This window comes from Salvelinus alpinus, chromosome 8, assembly GCF_045679555.1.
Source record: "Salvelinus alpinus chromosome 8, SLU_Salpinus.1, whole genome shotgun sequence".
Lineage (NCBI taxonomy): Eukaryota > Metazoa > Chordata > Actinopteri > Salmoniformes > Salmonidae > Salvelinus > Salvelinus alpinus.
In genome coordinates, this window is record NC_092093.1 from 46,861,651 (window position 1) to 46,882,744 (window position 21,094).

The window sequence follows — 21,094 nt, forward strand, 5'->3', positions numbered from 1 at the left end:
ATCAAGATTCCTCCAACCAGGATTTCTGGAAAAACGGGGAATTTTGGGATAGATCTCCGTGATCTCAGGTGCTATACTTTACAGTTATTAAAGCATAACGTTTTGTTGGCAACACTAAATCAATTTCTCCCAGAACAACGGTACACCACTACATCTCCCTATACAAAGGCATTGCTATAAGAACACAGTTCCACAACACATCACACACACAATACCAGTTACATGGTGTTGGTACTACCAAACACAGTCACATGGTGTTGGTACTACCAAACACAGTCACGTGGTGTTGGTACTACCAAACACAGTCACATGGTGTTGGTACTACCAAACACAGTCACGTGGTGTTGGTACTACCAAACACAGTCACATGGTGTTGATACTACCAAACACAGTCACATGGTGTTGGTACTACCAAACACAGTCACATGGTGTTGGTACTACCAAACACAGTCACATGGTGTTGGTACTACCAAACACAGTCACATGGTGTTGATACTACCAAACACAGTCACGTGGTGTTGGTACTACCAAACACAGTCACATGGTGTTGGTACTACCAAACACAGTCACGTGGTGTTGATACTACCAAACACAGTCACATGGTGTTGGTACTACCAAACACAGTCACGTGGTGTTGGTACTACCAAACACAGTCACATGGTGTTGATACTACCAAACACAGTCACATGGTGTTGGTACTACCAAACACAGTCACATGGTGTTGGTACTACCAAACACAGTCACATGGTGTTGATACTACCAAACACGGTCACATGGTGTTGATACTACCAAACACAGTCACATGGTGTTGGTACTACCAAACACAGTCACATGGTGTTGATACTACCAAACACAGTCACGTGGTGTTGGTACTACCAAACACAGTCACATGGTGTTGGTACTACCAAACACAGTCACATGGTGTTGATACTACCAAACACAGTCACGTGGTGTTGGTACTACCAAACACAGTCACATGGTGTTGATACTACCAAACACAGTCACATGGTGTTGGTACTACCAAACACAGTCACATGGTGTTGATACTACCAAACACAGTCACATGGTGTTGATACTACCAAACACAGTCACATGGTGTTGGTACTACCAAACACAGTCACATGGTGTTGATACTACCAAACACAGTCACGTGGTGTTGGTACTACCAAACACAGTTACATGGTGTTGATACTACCAAACACAGTCACATGGTGTTGGTACTACCAAACACAGTCACATGGTGTTGATACTACCAAACACAGTCACATGGTGTTGGTACTACCAAACACAGTCACATGGTGTTGGTACCAAACACAGTCACATGGTGTTGGTACCAAACACAGTCACATGGTGTTGGTACCAAACACAGTCACATGGTGTTGATACTACCAAACACAGTCACATGGTGTTGGTACCAAACACAGTCACATGGTGTTGGTACCAAACACAGTCACATGGTGTTGGTACCAAACACAGACACAGAAGTTACATAGATCATCAAATTTACAATTACAAGTAGAGCAGAGTAGTAGACATAATTCAGTTCATCGTGCACTAGCTGACGGCAGGCTAGGTAAGTAATTCTATTTGGTTGAGCATGGGAGTGTACAGGCCTGTACGGTAGCTAGGCTTGTAGCTACACTTACATGTGTAAAACAGGACAAATACAGTGAGCTCCAAAAGTACTGGGACAGTAACCATTGAAATGGTACAATGACTACAAGGTTAAAGTGCTGACTGTTAGCTTTCCTTTGAGGTTATTTTCATCCATAATCGGGTGAACCATTTCAAATTACAGCACTTCTTGTACATAGTCCTCCCATTTTAGGGGATCAAAATTATTGGGACAAATTCACTTATATGTGTATTAAAGTTGTAAAAAGTTTAGTATTTGGTCCCATATTTCTAGCATGCAATGATTACATCAAGCTTGTGACTCTACAAACTTGTTGGATGCATTTGCTGTTTGTTTTGGTTGAGTTTCAGATTATTTTGTGCCCAATAGAAATGAATGGTAAATAATGTATTGTGTCATTATGGAGTCACTTGTATTGTAAATAAGAATATAATGTGTTTCTAAACACTTCTACATTAATGTGGATGTTACCATGATTACGGATAATTCTGAATGAATCATGAATAGTGATGAGAGAGAAAGTTACAGATGCACAAATATCATACCCCCAAGACATTCTAACCACTCACCATTACAATAACAGGGGAGGTTAGCATTTTATATCATACCCCCGAGACATGCTAACCTCTCACCATTACAATAACAGGGGAGGTTAGCATTTTATATCATACCCCCGAGACATGCTAACCTCTCACCATTACAATAACAGGGGAGGTTAGCATTTTATATCATACCCCCAAGACATGCTAACCTCTCACCATTACAATAACAGGGGAGGTTAGCATTTTATATCATACCCCCAAGACATGCTAACCTCTCACCATTACAATAACAAGGGAGATTAGCATGTTATATCATACCTCCAAGACATGCTAACCTCTCACCATTACAATAACAGGGGAGATTAGCATTTTATATCATATCCCCAAGACATGCTAACCTCTCAGCATTACAATAACAGGGGAGGTTAGCATGTCTTGGGGGTATGATATAAAATGCTAACCTCCCATGTTATTGTTCTTTTTCTCTACAGTATATTCAAAGCTAACATTTACTGAATGTGCCGTATAAATACTGTATGTATGCGTCTGCTTACATATCTATGTACCTGTGTGACAACACAAAAAACAGGAACACCAAAGTACAGTAATAGTATTTCACATCAGTTTTTTAAACAGAAATCACGCAGCTGTTTTGTTCTAAAGCTGCATTACAATGAAATATGTTAGCTAGCCATGCACCTCTGCTGTATGTTGTTCAAGGCAGCGAACGAACCTGTTTCATGGACTCAACTCATATGATTCAGACACAAAGGAACATTCCCTCAGTATTTAATAGCCATGTTCTACCTATATTTCTCTACAGTACAACTTCTAACCATGCTTCAGTGCTTGGTATAACAGTTGGGGATGTGTACCAAATTGCATCCTATTCCCTATATAGTGCACTATCTTTGACCAGGGCCCAAAGGGCACTATATAGGGACTAGGGGGGCCATTTGGGAGGCATCCACAATGTGTATTCCTCCGTACTCCTCACTTCACACAACCAGAAGAGCCAAAGAATTACACAGCTACACACTCCTTCTCTCCTCACATCAGACATTGTTCTTGTTGGTGAGGTGCAGGGCCTCAGAGGGGCGGTAGGACAGGGCGGACATCTTAGAGGAGATGGAGGGATGTGTCCCGGCCAGGCCAACGGGGGAGCAGCGGAGCAGTAGAAACAGGTTCTTTCTGAAGTTCTGTCCCACGAAGCCGTAGAGGATGGGGTTGACACAGCTGGCGAAAAAAACATAACATCAGATAATACTTTATTATTGTCAATGTTCCTAGCCTGAAATCCAGCCATGTTTTGAGCTGTCATTCCACTCTTTGTTCTCCATGTCATATGCCAAACATGTTTAGCATGACAAGGAGTGGCAAGGAGTGGAATGATAGAACAAATAGACAGGTACCAAGGCTAGATTTTCCCCAGTTATGGTCAAGATTCGAACCAGTGACCTTCCAGTTGACCTTCCAGATGACCTTCCAGATGACCTTCCAGTTGCCTGCCCCTTTAACCTCTAAGTTATCTACCGTAGATAACCTTAACATCTAATTCAATTACGTGAGATTTTAGTTACGTGAGATTTTAGATTTTAGTAACCTCTAGGCTACCTGTTGAGAAATGCGATGCAGATGGTGAAGGGCATGGCCGTGTCGATGACGTCCACCATCACACAGTTAGTTACAACCTTTAGCTGGGCCAGGAGCTCCATGAAGTGGAATACCTAAGGTGAGGGAGAGATTACATTAACTACACACAGTACAGATCTACAAAGACAAAAAGGGCATTCCTCATCACTTCAAGAGAACATTTAGGGAGGAACAGGATAACAACAGGATAACTGGATAATAACTGGACAATAACGGGATAATAACTGGATAATAACGGGATAACAACAGGATAACTGGATAATAACTGGACAATAACTGGATAATAACGGGATAATAACGGGATAACAACAGGATAACGGGATAATAACTGGACAATAACTGGATAATAACAGGATAACAACAGGATAACGGGATAATAACTGGACAATAACTGGATAATAACGGGATAACAACAGGATAACGGGATAATAACTGGACAATAACTGGATAATAACGGGATAATAACGGGATAACAGCAGGATAACGGGATAATAACTGGACAATAACTGGATAATAACTGGATAATAACGGGATAATAACGTGATAACAACAGGATAACGGGATAATAACTGGACAATAACTGGATAATAACGGGATAATAACGGGATAACAACAGGATAACTGGATAATAACTGGACAATAACGGGATAATAACTGGATAATAACAGGATAATAACTGGACAATAACGTGATAATCACTGGACAATAACTGGATAATAACTGATAATAACTGGATAATAACAGGTTAATAACTGGACAATAACGGGATCATAACTGGACAATAACTGGATAATAACTGGATAATAACAGGTTAATAACTGGACAATAACGGGATAATAACTGGACAATAACGGGATAATAACTAGACAATAACGGGATAATAACTGGACAATAACTGGATAATAACGGGATAATAACTGGACAATAACTGGATAATAACGGGACAATAACATGATAATAACTGGACAATAACGGGATAATAACTGGACAATAACATGATAATAACTGGATAATAACGGGATACTAATGAGATAATAACTGGACAATAACGGGATAATAACTGGATAATAACGGGATAATAACTGGATAATAACGGGATAATAACTGGATAATAACGGGATAATAACGGGATAATAACTGGACAATAACGGGATAATAACTGGACAATAACATGATAATAACTGGACAATAACGGGATAATAACTAGACAATAACGGGATAATAACTGGACAATAACGGGATAATAACTAGACAATAACGGGATAATAACTGGACAATAACATGATAATAACTGGACAATAACGGGATAATAACTGGACAATAACATGATAATAACTGGATAATAACGGGATACTAATGAGATGATAACTGGACAATAACGGGATAATAACGGGATAACAACAGGATAACTGGATAATAACTGGACAATAACTGGATAACAACAGGATAACGGGACAATGACTGGACAATAACTGGATAATAACTGGATAATAACGGGATAATAACGGGATAATAACGGGATAACAACAGGATAACTGGATAATAACTGGACAATAACGGGATAATAACTGGATAATAACTGGATAATAACAGGATAATAACTGGACAATAACAGGATAATTACAGGATAATAACTGGACAATAACGGGATAATAACTGGATAATAACTGGACAATAACAGGATAATAACTGGATAATAACAGGATAATAACGGGATAATAACGGGATAATAACTGGACAATAACGGGATAATAACAGGACAATAACTGGACAATAACTGGATAATAACTGGACAATCACTGGACAATAACTGGATAATGACTGGATAATAACAGGATAATAACTGGACAATAACGGGATTATAACTGGACAATAACATGATAATAATTGGACAATAACGGGATAATAACTGGACAATAACTGGACAATAACTGGATAATAACTGGACAATAACTGGATAATAACTGGATAATAACTGGATAATAACGGGATAATAACTGGACAATAACTGGACAATAACGGGACAATAACAGGACAATAACGGGATAATAACTGGACAATAACGGGATAATAACTGGACAATAACTGGATAATAACTGGACAATAACTGGACAATAACTGGATAACAACAGGATAACGGGATAATAACTGGATAATAACTGGACAATAACGGGATAATAACTGGATAATAACGGGATAATAACTGGACAATAACTGGATAATAACGGGACAATAACTGGATATTAACGGGACAATAACATGATAATAACTGGATAATAACAGGATAATAACTGGACAATAACGGGACAATAACTGGACAATAACATGATAATAACAGGATAATAATTGAATAAGTGAATAACTTTAGTATAAAGTGTGTTAGCAGAGTCTCTTCAGAGTACAGTGTGTGTGTGTGTGTGTGTGTGTGTGTGTGTGTGTGTGTGTGTGTGTGTGTGTGTGTGTGTGTGTGTGTGTGTGTGTGTGTGTGTGTGTGTGTGTGTGTGTGTGTGTGTGTGTGTGTGTGTGTGTGTGTGTGTGTGTGTGGAGGGAGTCTCGTCACACCTGGTGGGGCGCCCAACACAGGAAGAAAGCTAGAACAGCCGCCGCCAGCATCCTCAACACCTCATCGTCTCTCGACCGGGTGGTCTTCTGGATGCTCCTCGCCCTGACCAGGGCTTGACCAATCAGGCAGTAGCAGGTGATGATGATGAGGAAGGGAAACAGGAACCCAAGGATGCTCTTCATCAGGCTGATGATGAGGAGGAGGTGCCTGGAGCCCTGATTGATTGGTTAAATTGACTAGATTATTTAAAGCAGTAGGATGCTCCAGCCGGATGGTAGATAGCAGGTGGGAAAGACTGATACTTTAAACACTTTAAACAATTTACACACTTTGAAAACCTTAAGCACTTTACACTCAACTTAGTTGAAAACAACAATAGTAAAGACAACGATAACAAATATTTACACAGAGGTGCCCGTTTAAGAGTCACATTGTGAAAGGATAGCCCTATTCATGCCAAACCTCAGGGTGCAGCACGCCACACGTGGTGATGTTGTAGTTGGTGATGTGCATCAGGTCTCTGGTCAGGGCCGTGGGGACGGACAGCAGGAGGGCGAAGAGCCAAACCAGGACGCAGGTGATACGGGCGTAGAGCACAGTACGGCGCTGCCGCGACCTCACCGGGTGGACGATGGCCAGATAGCGGTCGATGCTGAGCGCGGTGAGGAAGAAGATGGAGCTGTAGAGGTTGAACATAACCAGTCCAGCGCTGGCCTTACACAGGAACCCACCGAAGGGCCACTGGTAGCCTGTGGCTGTGAAGGTGGCCCACATGGGCAGGGTGATCAGGAAGGTAAGGTCTGAGATGGCTAGGTTGAGGACGAACACGTTGGGCACTGTCTTCAACTTCATGTAACGGTAGATGACTGCCACCACCATGCTGTTCCCCACCATGCCGATGACAAAGTTACAGCCGTACACTACCGGGATCAGGGTGAAGATGAAGTTGTGCCTCCCGGACATGCTGCAGTTCAGATGGATACCTTCTGTCTCTGTGGTCACTGCTCCAACAGCCGTAAAGTTCTCCATCATCAGGTTGAACAGCTCCACGGGGGCGAGGTCAAAGAGGGGATGGTTGACGGGGGGTCAGTCTGGGGGACAAATACGATATGGGGCCTCAGTCAGTCAGTCCTATGAAAGAAACACACAAAAGTTCAGGGACAGTCTAGGAGAGAAGCTTTCATTATCAACAGGACATAAACACAGTCTAGGAGACTGTCTATGCGCTCACCCTAAACACTAAACCTTACACCCTAAATCCTACACCTTAAACCCTACACCCTAAACCCTACACATTAAACCTTACACCCTACACCTTAAACCCTACACCCTAAACCCTACACCTTAAACCCTAAACTCTACACCCTACACCCTAAACCCTACAGGGCCCTGCTCACCTTACACCCTAAACCCTACACCTTAAACCCTAAACTCTACACAGTACACCCTAAACCCTACACCTTAAATCCTACACCCTTCACCCTAAACCCTACACAGTACACCCTAAACCCTACACCCTAAACCCTACACCTTAAACCCTAAACCCTACACAGTACACCCTAAACCCTACACCTTATACCCTAAACCCTACACCCTAAACCCTACACAGTACACCCTACACCCTAACCCCTACACCCTAAACCCTACACCCTATACCCTACACCCTAAACCCTAAACCCTACAGCGCCCTGCTCATCCTACACCATACATACCATCCTACTCTCTCTCTCTCTCTCTCTCTCTCTCTCTCTCTCTCTCTCTCTCTCTCTCTCTCTCTCTCTCCCCTCTCTCTCTCTCCCCTCTCTCCCCTCTCTCTCCCATCTCTCTCTCCCCACTCTCTCTCTCTCCCCTCTCTCTCCCCCCTCTCTCTCACTCCCCTCTCTCTCTCCCGCTCTCTCTCTCTCCCCTCTCTCTCCCCCCTCTCTCTCTCTCTCTCTCTCTCCCCCCTCTCTCTCTCTCTCCCCTCTCTCTCCCCTCTCTCTCTCTCCCCTCTCTCTCTCCCCTCTCTGTGTGAACATTAAACCTGTGTGCCTCAGGCTACATAGGCGTTTATGTTCATTATTAAATAATATAGTGTGAAATAGTGGGGATATAAACATTAAAGCATTCATTGAAATGTTTAGTGTACGGGGTTTAAAACATGCACCATTAGCGGAGCCTAATGGTACACTGTTACTACCCTGCAACCTGCTCTCAGAGCAGTTCCTATTATTGTGTACGTAAATCTGAGACTCTCATTTTAGTGTGATATTTTACGTTTCGTTTGGTACTGTACCTATTCATTTGTGGATGTCCATCATCCATTTCGTATGATATGTTTTGAGTTACGATTTGTATGATATGTTACAAATTTGCTAAACGCAAGATACGTTACGAATTCCAATTTGTTGTGGCTAACGTTAGCTAGGCGGCTAGCTGGCTGAAACGTTAGCTAAAAAATGCTAAAGTTGTCCACGATGAGAATTAAACACGTAGCCTTTGTGTTGCTAGACGCTATACGTTATACGCCTACCCATCCACCCCGACCAACCACCCTCCTTTCGTTTTTGCCTTAAGTAACCTTCTGTCTTATGTAATCATACCAAACAGAATTACTCTTACTATGTTACGTCTAGTCTATGAGACCAGGCTTCTATGCTACTTAACCCACCACAGATATATTTAAGAAAAAGGTAATGTCTTTGAATATGAATAATAATTACATTAAAGAATTACAGTGGAATGAAATAGGAAAACGTGCTGGGAAAGACAAACTCAGGGTTTGACCGTGCTGGGAAAGACAGACTCAGGGTTTGACCGTGCTGGGAAAGACAGACTGAGGGTTTGACCGTGCTGGGAAAGACAGACTCACGGTTTGACCGTGCTGGGAAAGACAGATTCAGGGTTTGACCGTACTGGGAAAGACCGATTGAGGGTGTGACTGCTTTCTTACAGGCTTGAGACCAGTTGCAGTTTCAGAGTTAATTAATTATTGTACAGTTAAACCATCAAAGAAAATCCAATTTCCAGAATATGAAAGGAATGTCTGTGTTCTTTTCTCTCTTGTTCCTGTATGTATTTTGTTGTAGTTGTTAAGGGTGTGTACTGGAGGTGAAGTCAGGTGCAGGAGAGTGTAGTTAACAGGCACATTTTTTTATTCCGGTCCAAATGAAAGCACAGAAGGACATAAACGTGGCCAAAACACGGAACAATAAACAAAAGTCTGGCGCGTGAAAACACTCACATAACATCAAAACAATTTCACACAAAGACATGGAGGGGAACAGAGGACTAAATACATGCAGTGTGATTGGAGAATGAAAACCAGGTGTGCAGGGAACAAGACAAAACAAATGGATACATGAAAAATGGAGCGGCGATGGCTAGAAAGCCGGTGACGTCGATCGCCGAACGCCGCCAGAACAAGAAGAAGAGGAGCCGACTTCGGTGGAAGGCGTGACATTAGTCTGATGTAACCTTTCTACCATTTTAACTGAAGTGAGATGGGCCCTACAATCCACAAGGTGGCACCCCAACTCATTGGGATATTATGAAACTGAAGTCCTTCACTCCTTCACTACGTGCACAGCAAATACCATAATCTACAGTTATAACCTGGGCACGTATCCACAAAGCATCTCAGAGTAGGATCCAGTCCATCTGTCCATATTATCTTACTCGTTAGATTGTAAAAGGCCACACTGATCCTACTGTAGATCAACAGTCCTGCTCTCAGGGCCCTGAGCTCTTCCAACAGCGATTCAATCTGGAGCAGATCAAACCTCCTCCTTTATGGGTGGATGCATCCTTCAGGAACAGCCATTAAAGGGCCAATCAGCATCCTTCAGAAACAGCCTTGCTGCATTAAAGGGCCAATCAGCAGTTGAATGAATAAGATGAGAGTTCTCCCCGCTACTGTTTTGGTAAAAAGCTGAGGGATGAGACCATTTTCTAATTCATAGAATGAGCTACAGATGCAAGGACTGACCAGCCATGATATCAGATTAATAGTTTTAACCATGTTTTGAGGCTATATAGTGTTTGTTTAAATGTACTTTGTTTACAAATATTGGAGTAAAACAAGCTTACATTTGTGTTCTGATAGGGTACGACAGTTGAACTAAGCTCATGAGGAATTTAGTTAAATTCTTCAAAAATCAATGGGGGGCATACCATTCATTTATAAGTAAAAAATGTATGTAGCAACTACAGCTTGGCCTTTTGCAGCTACAGTAAAGCTACAGCCATAATGAGGTGCAGCTGTGGCTTGTTGCTCTGTTACTTGACAATGTAGGGAGCCAAGGGAAACAGAATAATGAGATATCTATTAGAGAGGGTTTCCTCCACCAGACCTGCTGCCATAAAGCCACACAGATGTCAGGGTTTAGATTTAGTGTTGTCCTTTGTTAATGATTCAAAGAGCGAGGGTCGACTGGAGACAGAAGTATCCGTTTTCCATTTTGATTTAAACCATTTTGGGAAGAAAACATTTCCTTGTTTTTGTTTTTGAAAGAGCCAAAATGTAAATGTTTGGAACGCTGTACAGCCATAATAAACACACAACTCAAAATGACATCATCCTATATTATGTGATAATAATAATATAATATAGAAAAATCACGTTCTCATTCCCTGTAAATTTCCACACGTGAAGAAAATCCATATCCGTGATTGTGATGACATGGTCTGAAACTACAACAGATACTACAGTAGATACTATAGTCATTTAGCCAGGTACAGTCAACAGATATTACAGTAGATACTATAGTCATTTAGCCAGGTACAGTCAACAGATATTACAGTAGATACTATAGTCATTTAGCCAGGTACAGTCAACAGATATTACAGTAGATACTATAGTCATTTAGCCAGGTACAGTCAACAGATATTACAGTAGATACTATAGTCATTTAGCCAGGTACAGTCAACAGATATTATAGTAGATACTATAGTCATTTAGCCAGGTACAGTCAACAGATATTACAGTAGATACTATAGTCATTTAGCCAGGTACAGTCAACAGATATTACAGTAGATACTATAGTCATTTAGCCAGGTACAGTCAACAGATATTACAGTAGATACTATAGTCATTTAGCCAGGTACAGTCAACAGATATTACAGTAGATACTATAGTCATTTAGCCAGGTACAGTCAACAGATATTACAGTAGATACTATAGTCATTTAGCCAGGTACAGTCAACATATATTACAGTAGATACTATAGTCATTTAGCCAGGTACAGTCAACAGATATTACAGTAGATACTATAGTCATTTAGCCAGGTACAGTCAACAGATATTACAGTAGATACTATAGTCATTTAGCCAGGTACAGTCAACAGATATTACAGTAGATACTATAGTCATTTAGCCAGGTACAGTCAACAGATATTACAGTAGATACTATAGTCATTTAGCCAGGTACAGTCAACATATATTACAGTAGATACTATAGTCATTTAGCCAGGTACAGTCAACAGATATTACAGTAGATACTATAGTCATTTAGCCAGGTACAGTCAACAGATATTACAGTAGATACTATAGTCATTTAGCCAGGTACAGTCAACAGATATTACAGTAGATACTATAGTCATTTAGCCAGGTACAGTCAACAGATATTAGAGTAGATACTATAGTCATTTAGCCAGGTACAGTCAACAGATATTACAGTAGATACTATAGTCATTTAGCCAGGTACAGTCAACAGATATTATAGTAGATACTATAGTCATTTAGCCAGGTACAGTCAACAGATATTACAGTAGATACTATAGTCATTTAGCCAGGTACAGTCAACAGATATTACAGTAGATACTATAGTCATTTAGGCAGGTACAGTCAACAGATATTACAGTAGATACTATAGTCATTTAGCCATGTACAGTCAACAGATATTACAGTAGATACTATACTGCATGTTCAAAACATTCTGGAAATGAGATTATTTTATACTCATACAATTGCTCAGAGAAAGAGATTTTGTTTAAAGGGACAACCAGCAGTTGCTACATTTTAAAACTTGATATGTAATGATATGAACCCATTGATTCTTGAAGAATATAACTTATACATTCCTCATGACCTCAGTTCGACTGCCACACCCCATGAGAACCCAAGATATAAGCAATATATTAATATTGTTTTTTAACACTATAATTTGCTTAGAAGCATGAAAGCTGTACTTTTAGTTTATGGTTTACGCAGCTTGTTGGCCATTGGCCAATCAGCATTTGTGAACGAGTTCAATGCAGCTGAATCATCCGACTGGTATTGACGACTTCAGAAGTGGTAAATCCCCACCTCCCACTTGGTTAAGAACACAGCATTAGTTCATCTCAAATGAAAAGACCCCTCCAGAGGAAGTTCCCGTCAATATTTAAACTTAAAAGCCGCAATATGTAACTTTTTGGGCGACAAGACAAAAATTAACATCGAGAAATATATAGATCTGTCTTTCTCATTGAAGGCAAGTATAAGAAGTGGTAGGAACTTTTTTAAGTGAGCTATTTTTATGCGTCCCGTTTAGAAGTTTCTTTTACTTTTGGGTTTGTACACCAGCTTCAAACAGCTGAAAATACAAAATGTTTGGTTCTGGAAAATATATTTCACAGAGGTTTAGATGGTATAATGAATCTATACACTGTACTTGCTTGTTTTGTCACATAAACTGAAATTAGACAAAACTATTAGAATTTTAACAACCAGGAAATAGTGGAGCGATTCCTGCATAGTGCATCTTTAATTGCTGTACTAGTGTGGAAATGCTGGTTTAGTTCCACCCTCTGAACACCAACGTATGCTCCTTATAAATAATTTATTAATCGGGCGTGCACATCTCCACCTTTCTACGTGTGCACGGCCCTTACGGTCTCTGGCACAGTCCACACAAAGGTCAATATAGCTTTGCTAATCGCTACAGAGCACAGCACAGCTAGCTAGGACAAGGCTGAGGACCATGCACTCTCCTCCTCCCTCTTCTGCAACTGAATTGTATGTTCAAGGATGAGATGAATACAGAGTTTAGCAGTAATACAGGAGTTTTACCGGTGAAGCTCGAGGCTTGCTGACCTACTCCCTGGATCAATAAAGCTAGCTAGCTAGGTAGAAACGGGTAACTATTAGCAACTGTGGATAGTTGTTTCCAATGTTGTTTCAAGCGTAAGAGAACCTGTAATTATGCTAGCAAGCTACCTACCATTCAGCTGTTTTTCTAACCTAATTATCTGAAGAGTAAACAGTAGGTAGTTATTAGCTACTGTACAGAGAAGCAAACAAAGCTTTCCCTCGCCCTCCGTTTGGAAAATCTGACCATAATTATATCCTTCTGATTCCTGCTTACAAAGTTTTTTAAGCGGGAAGCACCAGTGACTCGATCAAAAAAAAAGTGGTCAGATGAACAGATGCTAAGCTACAGGACTGTTTTGCAGCACAGACTGGAATATGTTCCGTGATTCCTCCAACTGCATTGAGGAGTACACCAGATCAGTCATTGGCTTCATCAATAAGTGCATCGATGACGTCATCCCCACAGTGACCGTACGTACATACCCCAACCAGAAGCCATGGATTACAGGAAACATCTTCACTGAGCTAAAGGCTAGAGCTGCCGCTTTCATGGAGCGGGACTCTAACCCGGAAGCTTATAAGAAATCCCGCTATGCCATCCAATGAACATTCAAACAGGCAAAGCTTCAATACAGGACTAAGATCGAATTGTACTACACCGGCTCTGATACTAGTCAGATGTGGCAGGGCTTGCAAACCATTACAGACTAGAAAGGGAAGCACAGCTGAGAGCTGCCCAGTGACACGAGCCTACCAGACGAGCTAAACTACTTCTATGCTCGCTTCGAGGCAAATAACACTGAAACATGCATGAGCGCACCAGCAGTACCGGAAGACTATGTGATCACGCTCTCCGCAGCCAATGCGAGTAAGACCTTTAAACAGGTCAACATTCACAAGGCCGCAGGGCCAGACGGATTACCAGGACGTGTACTGTGAGCATGCGCTGACCAACTAACTGGCAAGTGTCTTCACTGACATTTTCAACCTCTCCCTGTCTGAGTCTGTAATACCAACATGTTTTAAGCAGACCACCATAGTCCCTGTGCCCAAGAACACTAACGTAACCTGCCTAAATGACTACCGACCCGTAGCACTCACGTCTGTAGCCATGAAGTGCTTTGAAAGGCTGGTCATGGCTCACATGAAACACCATCATCCCAGAAACCCTAGACCTACTCCAATTTGCATACCACCCCAACAGATCCACAGATGATGCGATCTCTATTGCACTCCACACTGCCTTTATTTAACCTTTATTTAACTAGGCAGTCAGTTAAGAACAAATTCTTATTTACAACGACAGCCTAGGAACAATGGCTTAACTGCCTTGTTCAGGGGCAGAACAACAGATTTTTCAGCTCAGGGATTCGATCTAGCAACCTGCCGCCCCATAATTATTCCCCCCTTTCCCACATGGACAAAAGGAACACCTATGTGAGAATGCTATTCATTGACTACAGCTCAGCGTTCAACACCATAGTGCCCTCAAAGCTCATCACTAAGCTAAGGACCCTGGGACTAAACATCTCCCTTTGCAACTGGATCCTGGACTTCCTGACGGGCCCCCCAGGTTGTAAGGGTAGGTAACAACACATCCGCCACCCTTATCCTCAACACAGGGGCCCTTCAGGGGTGCGTACTCAGTCCCCTCCTGTACTCCCTGTTCACTCATGACTGCACAGCCAGGCACGACTCCAACACCATCGTTAAGTTTGCCGATGACACAACAGGCAGCATCGACGAGACAGCCTATAGGGAGGTCAGAGACCTGGCCATGTGGTGCCAGGACAACAATCTCTCCCTCAACGTGATCACGACAAAGGAGATGATTGTGGACTACAGGAAAAAGAGGACCGAGCATACCCCCATTCTCATTAACGGTCGTGGAGCAGGTTTAGAGCTTCAAGTTCCTTGGTGTCCACATCACCAACAAACGAACGTGGTCCAAGCACACCAAGACAGTCGTGAAGAGGGCATGACATAATCTATTCCCCCTCAGGAGACTGAAAAGATTTGGCATGGGTCCTCAGATCCTCAAAAGGCTCTGCAGCTGCACCATCGAGAGCAGCCTGACTGGTTGCATCACTGCTTGGTATGGCAATTGCTCGGCCTCCGACTGCAAGGCACTACAGAGGGTAGTGCGTACGGCCCAGTGCATCAAGCTTCCTGCCATCCAGGACCTCTATACCAGGCGGTGTCAGAGGAAGGCCATAAAAGTTGTCAAAGACTCCAGCCACCCTAATCATAGACTGTTCTCTCGGCTACCGCACGGTTAGCAGTACCGGAGTTCTAAGTTTAGGCCCAAGAGGCTTCTAAACAGCTTCTACCCACAAGCCATAAGGCTCCTGAACATTTAATCAATGGATACCCAGACTATTTGCATTGACCCCCCCTTCTTTTACACCGCTGCTACTCTCTGTTGTTATTATCTATGCATAGTCACTTTAATAACTCTACATACATGTACATATTTCCTACATACATGTACATAACTAACCGATGCCCCTGCACATTGATTCTGTATCGGTACCCCCCTGTATATAGTTACGCTATTGTTATTTTACTGCTGCTCTTAAATTACTTGTTACGTTTATTTCTTATTCTTACTCATATGTTTTATGCATTGTTGGTTAGGGGCTCGTAAGTAAGCATTTCACTGTAAGTATTCGGCGCATGTGACTAATAACATTTGATTTGATTTACTCAAAATATAGCTAGCTTGTTGCTACCTGGATAGCTAACTAAACAACAGCTGGAACGACCTAGCTGTAAAGTTTACAAGTAACGTTATCCCCACAAGCTGGCTACTATTACATTTTTTATTGAAGTAGGCAAGTCAGAAGTTAAGAACAAATTCTTATTTACAATAACGGCCTACCCCGGCCAAACCCTAACCTGGATGACGCTGAGCCAAATGTGCGTTGCCCTATGGGACTCCCAATCACGGCCGGATGTGATACAATATAACAGGTCCTAAACTTTTTGTAGAAAGCCAAGGAAAGCAACTATTGCCTGTATCGGGGATGGACACTATCTAGAATGTGGACCACTACTTTTATAGCAGTATAGCTAGCTTCTAATACAGCAGCCCAGCTTCTTGCACATTGTTTTGATGAGCGGGTTAGAATAAGGCTGTCACTTGGTCAAATCATGAATCATACTCTGTACCAAATAGCATTGTCTATCAATAAACATCTGAAAAAGTATACACATCATGTACTTCTACTGTGTATTCCTCATTGTTTTCTGAGTATTATCAAACTTCATCCAGATAGTAGACTGATGTGGATAAATAGACCAGTCAACTGTCAATGTGGGCCCCGTAACCAGTCAACTGTCAATGTGGGCCCCGTAACCAGTCAACTGTCAATGTGGGCCCCGTAACCATTCAACTGTCAATGTGGGCCCCGTAACCATTCAACTGTCAATGTGGGCCCCGTAACCATTCAACTGTCAATGTGGGCCCAGTAACCATTCAACTGTCAATGTGGGCCCCGTAACCATTCAACTGTCAATGTGGGCCCCGTAACCATTCAACTGTCAATGTGGGCCCCGTAACCATTCAACTGTCAATGTGGGCCCCGTAACCATTCAACTGTCAATGTGGGCCCCGTAACCATTCAACTGTCAATGTGGGCCCCGTAACCATTCAACTGTCAATGTGGGCCCCGTAACCATTCAACTGTCAATGTGGGCCCCGTAACCATTCAACTGTCAATGTGGGCCCTGTAACCATTCAACTGTCAATGTGGGCCCTGTAACCATTCAACTGTCAATGTGGGCCCCGTAACCATTCAACTGTCAGTGGGCCCCGTAACCATTCAACTGTCAATGTGGGCCCCGTAACCATTCAACTGTCAATGTGGGCCCCGTAACCATTCAACTGTCAATGTGGGACCCGTAACCATTCAACTGTCAATGTGGGCCCCGTAACCATTCAACTGTCAATGTGGGCCCTGTAACCATTCAACTGTCAATGTGGGCCCCGTAACCATTCAACTGTCAATGTGGGCCCCGTAAACATTCAACTGTCAATGTGGGCCCCGTAACCATTCAACTGTCAATGTGGGCCCCGTAACCATTCAACTGTCAATGTGGGCCCCGTAACCATTCAACTGTCAGTGGGCCCCGTAACCATTCAACTGTCAATGTGGGCCCCGTAACCATTCAACTGTCAATGTGGGCCCCGTAACCATTCAACTGTCAATGTGGGCCCCGTAACCATTCAACTGTCAATGTGGGCCCCGTAACCATTCAACTGTCAATGTGGGCCCTGTAACCATTCAACTGTCAATGTGGGCCCCGTAACCATTCAACTGTCAGTGGGCCCCGTAACCATTCAACTGTCAATGTGGGCCCCGTAACCATTCAACTGTCAATGTGGGCCCCGTAACCATTCAACTGTCAATGTGGGCCCCGTAACCATTCAACTGTCAATGTGGCCCCCTCAAACGTATAGTAACAGTAGGAACCCTCTGGAGTCAATGTGGGCCCCTCAAACGTATAGTAACAGTGGGCCCCATCATACATATAGTAACAGTGGGCCCCATGATACATATAGTAACAGTGGGCCCCATCATACATATAGTAACAGTGGGCCCCTCAAACATATAGTAACAGTAGGAACCCTCTGTAGTCAATGTGGCCCCTCAAACATATAGTAACAGTGGGAACCCTCTCTAGTCTCTGGAGTCAATGTGGGCCCCTCAAACATATAGTAACAGTAGGAACCCTCTGTAGTCAATGTGGCCCCTTAAACATATAGTAACAGTGGGAACCCTCTGTAGTCTCTGTAGTCAATGTGGGCCCCTCAAACATATAGTAACAGTAGGAACCCTCTGTAGTCTCTGTAGTCAATGTGGGCCCCTCAAACATATAGTAACAGTAGGAACCCTCTGTAGTCTCTGTAGTCAATGTGGGCCCCTCAAACATATAGTAACAGTAGGAACCCTCTGTAGTCTCTGTAGTCAATGTGTCCCCTCAAACATATAGTAACATTGGGAACCCTCTGTAGTCAATGTGTGATAGGACCTGAGTGCAGGAGTAGACTATAATTGGTTTAATTTGACATGTGGGCCTTTGCATATTGTTATCATGTATGTACTATTCCATTGTTTGCTCAGCTTGTAATTGTAGTTGGTTATGTAGACATGACCATCGATGATAAACAGAACACAACACGCACCCATTCAGTGATATTTAAAAAATAATATAATTCTATATAATTTAATCCACATCCTTTATGTCAATATTGCAATATTGCTGCTTGTTCAGCCTCTGTCCTTGGTCTGCACCACGTAGCCTGGGAGTCCCAGCCTCTGTCCTTGGTCTGCACCACACATCCTGGGAGTCCCAGCCTCTGTCCTTGGTCTGCATCACGTAGCCTGGGAGTCCCAGCCTCTGTCCTTGGTCTGCACCACACATCCTGGGAGTCCCAGCCTCTGTCCTTGGTCTGCATCACGTAGCCTGGGAGTCCCAGCATCTGTCCTTGGTCTGCATCACGTAGCCTGGGAGTCCCAGCCTCTGTCCTTGGTCTGCACCACGTAGCCTGGGAGTCCCAGCCTCTGTCCTTGGTCTGCATCACGTAGCCTGGGAGTCCCAGCCTCTGTCCTTGGTCTGCATCACATAGTCTGGGAGTCCCGGCCTCTGTCCTTGGTCTGCATCACACAGCCTGGGAGTGCCAGCCTTTTATCACATTGGCAAGCAAGCACACATTCACTTTGGACAGCTAGGTTTATTACTGTATAGACACCTTGCAGTAGCGTTAGCTAGTACTGGTAGAGCAGTGATTTACTGAGCTACTACATGTGGAGGTACTTCACAGCAGAATGATATGATCTATCTTTTTACTCACCGTTTCACCGTCAGCCCAGCCAACATATTCAGATCAAACTGTGCATTACAGGCAGAAGTCAGTCATAGCGTCAGGTTGTAAACAGGAAGTAAGGACCCCGCACATATTTTTGTAGGTGGTTCCAAATGAACTAAAGCCACAGCAAAGACACAGAACATTTACAAGTCAAACTTGTTCAAGACTAAATATATCATATCTTGACAAAAAATGATGAACTATTGACTTAAATAATTTTGCAACATCGCAATTAATCTTTGGGCATCGTCATTCAGCTGAATTTTTTTGATTTTTGCTGGTGTGGGCATTTAAGGAGCTGTATTGTGGCCTTCCTGTTTAACTTGGGTATAAAGATAGGTTTTCCATGTGTGTAAACCATCAACACGAGGAAAGGCAAAGAATTCACAAATGAAAAGAAAATTCACAACACACTACGTGTGTGCCCTCAGGCCCCTACTCCACCACCATACATAGTTGGAAGTTTACATACACCTTACACAAATACATTTAAACTCAGTTTTCATAATTCCTGACATTTAATCTGAGTAAAAATTCCCTGTTTTAGGTCAGTTAGGATCACCACTTGATTTTAAGAATGTGAAATGTCAGAATAATAGTAGAGAGAATGATTTATTTCAGCTTTTATTTTATTCATCGCATTCCCAGTGGGTCAGAAGTTTACATTCACTCAATTAGTATTTGGTAGCATTGCCTTTAAATAGTTTAACTTGGGTCAAACGTTTTGGGTAGCCTTCCACAAGCTTCCCACAATAAGTTTGGTGAATTTTGGCCCATTCCTCCTGACAGAGCTGGTGTAACTGAGTCAGGTTTGTAGGCCTCCTTGCTCACACGCACTCTTTCAATTATGCCCACATATTTTCTGTAGGATTGAGGTCAGGGCTTTGTGATGGCCACTCCAATACCTTGACTTTGTTGTCCTTAAGCCATTTCCCACAACTTTGGAAGTATGCTTGGGGTCATTGTCCGTTTGGAAGACCCATTTGCGACCAAGCTTTAACTTCCAGACTGATGTCTTGAGATGTTGCTTCAAGATATCCACATAATTTTCCATCCTCATGATGCCATCTATTTTATGAAGTGCACCAGTCCCTCTGCAGCAAAGCACCCCCACAACATGATGCTGCCACCCCCGTGCTTCACGGTTGGGATGGTGTTCTTCGGCTTGCAAGCCGCCCCCTTTTTCCTCCAAACATTTTTCCTCCAGCATCTTCAAAGGTCCTTTGCTGTTTTTCTGGGATTGATTTGCACTTTTCGCACCAAAGTATGTTCTTCTCTAGGAGACAGAACACGTCTCCTTCCTGAGTGGTACGACAGCTGCGTGGACCCATGGTGTTTGCGTACTATTGTTTGTACAGATGAACGTGGTACCTTCAGGCGTTTGGAAATTGCTCCCAAGGATGAACCAGACTTGTCAAGGTCTACAATTTTTTTTTCTGAGGTCTTGGCTGATATCTTTTGATTTTCCCATGATGTCAAGCAAAGAGGCACCGAGTTTGAAGGTAGTCCTTGAAATACATCCACAGGTACACCTCCAATTGACTCAAATTATGTCAATTAGCCTATCAGAAGCTTCTAAAGCCATGACATAATTTTCTGACATTTTCCAAGCTGTTTACAGTCAACTTAATGTATGTAAACTTCGGACCCACTGGAATTGTGATACAGTGAATTATAAGTGAAATAATCTGTCTGTAAACAATTGTTGGAAATATGACTTGTGTCACGCACAAAGTAGATGTCCTAACAGACTTGCCAAAGCTATAGTTTGTTAACAA

The 21,094-nt window shown here is 42.6% G+C and overlaps 1 protein-coding gene across 1 annotated transcript in view; it reads right to left on the reverse strand.

Annotated features, from left to right (window-relative positions):
* Positions 1-2,584: 2,584 nt before the first annotated feature.
* LOC139582379 (type-1 angiotensin II receptor-like) overlaps positions 2,585-21,094 on the reverse strand; it is a 59,149-nt gene continuing 40,639 nt past the window's right edge. The window contains exons 2-5 of the mRNA XM_071412346.1: positions 6,857-7,525; positions 6,394-6,609; positions 3,793-3,905; positions 2,585-3,414 (exon numbers count right to left, since the gene is read on the reverse strand). Coding sequence (XP_071268447.1) covers positions 3,234-3,414; positions 3,793-3,905; positions 6,394-6,609; positions 6,857-7,426 — 1,080 coding nt within the window. The 5' untranslated portion in view covers positions 7,427-7,525 and the 3' untranslated portion in view covers positions 2,585-3,233. The remainder of the gene's footprint in view (positions 3,415-3,792; positions 3,906-6,393; positions 6,610-6,856; positions 7,526-21,094) is intronic.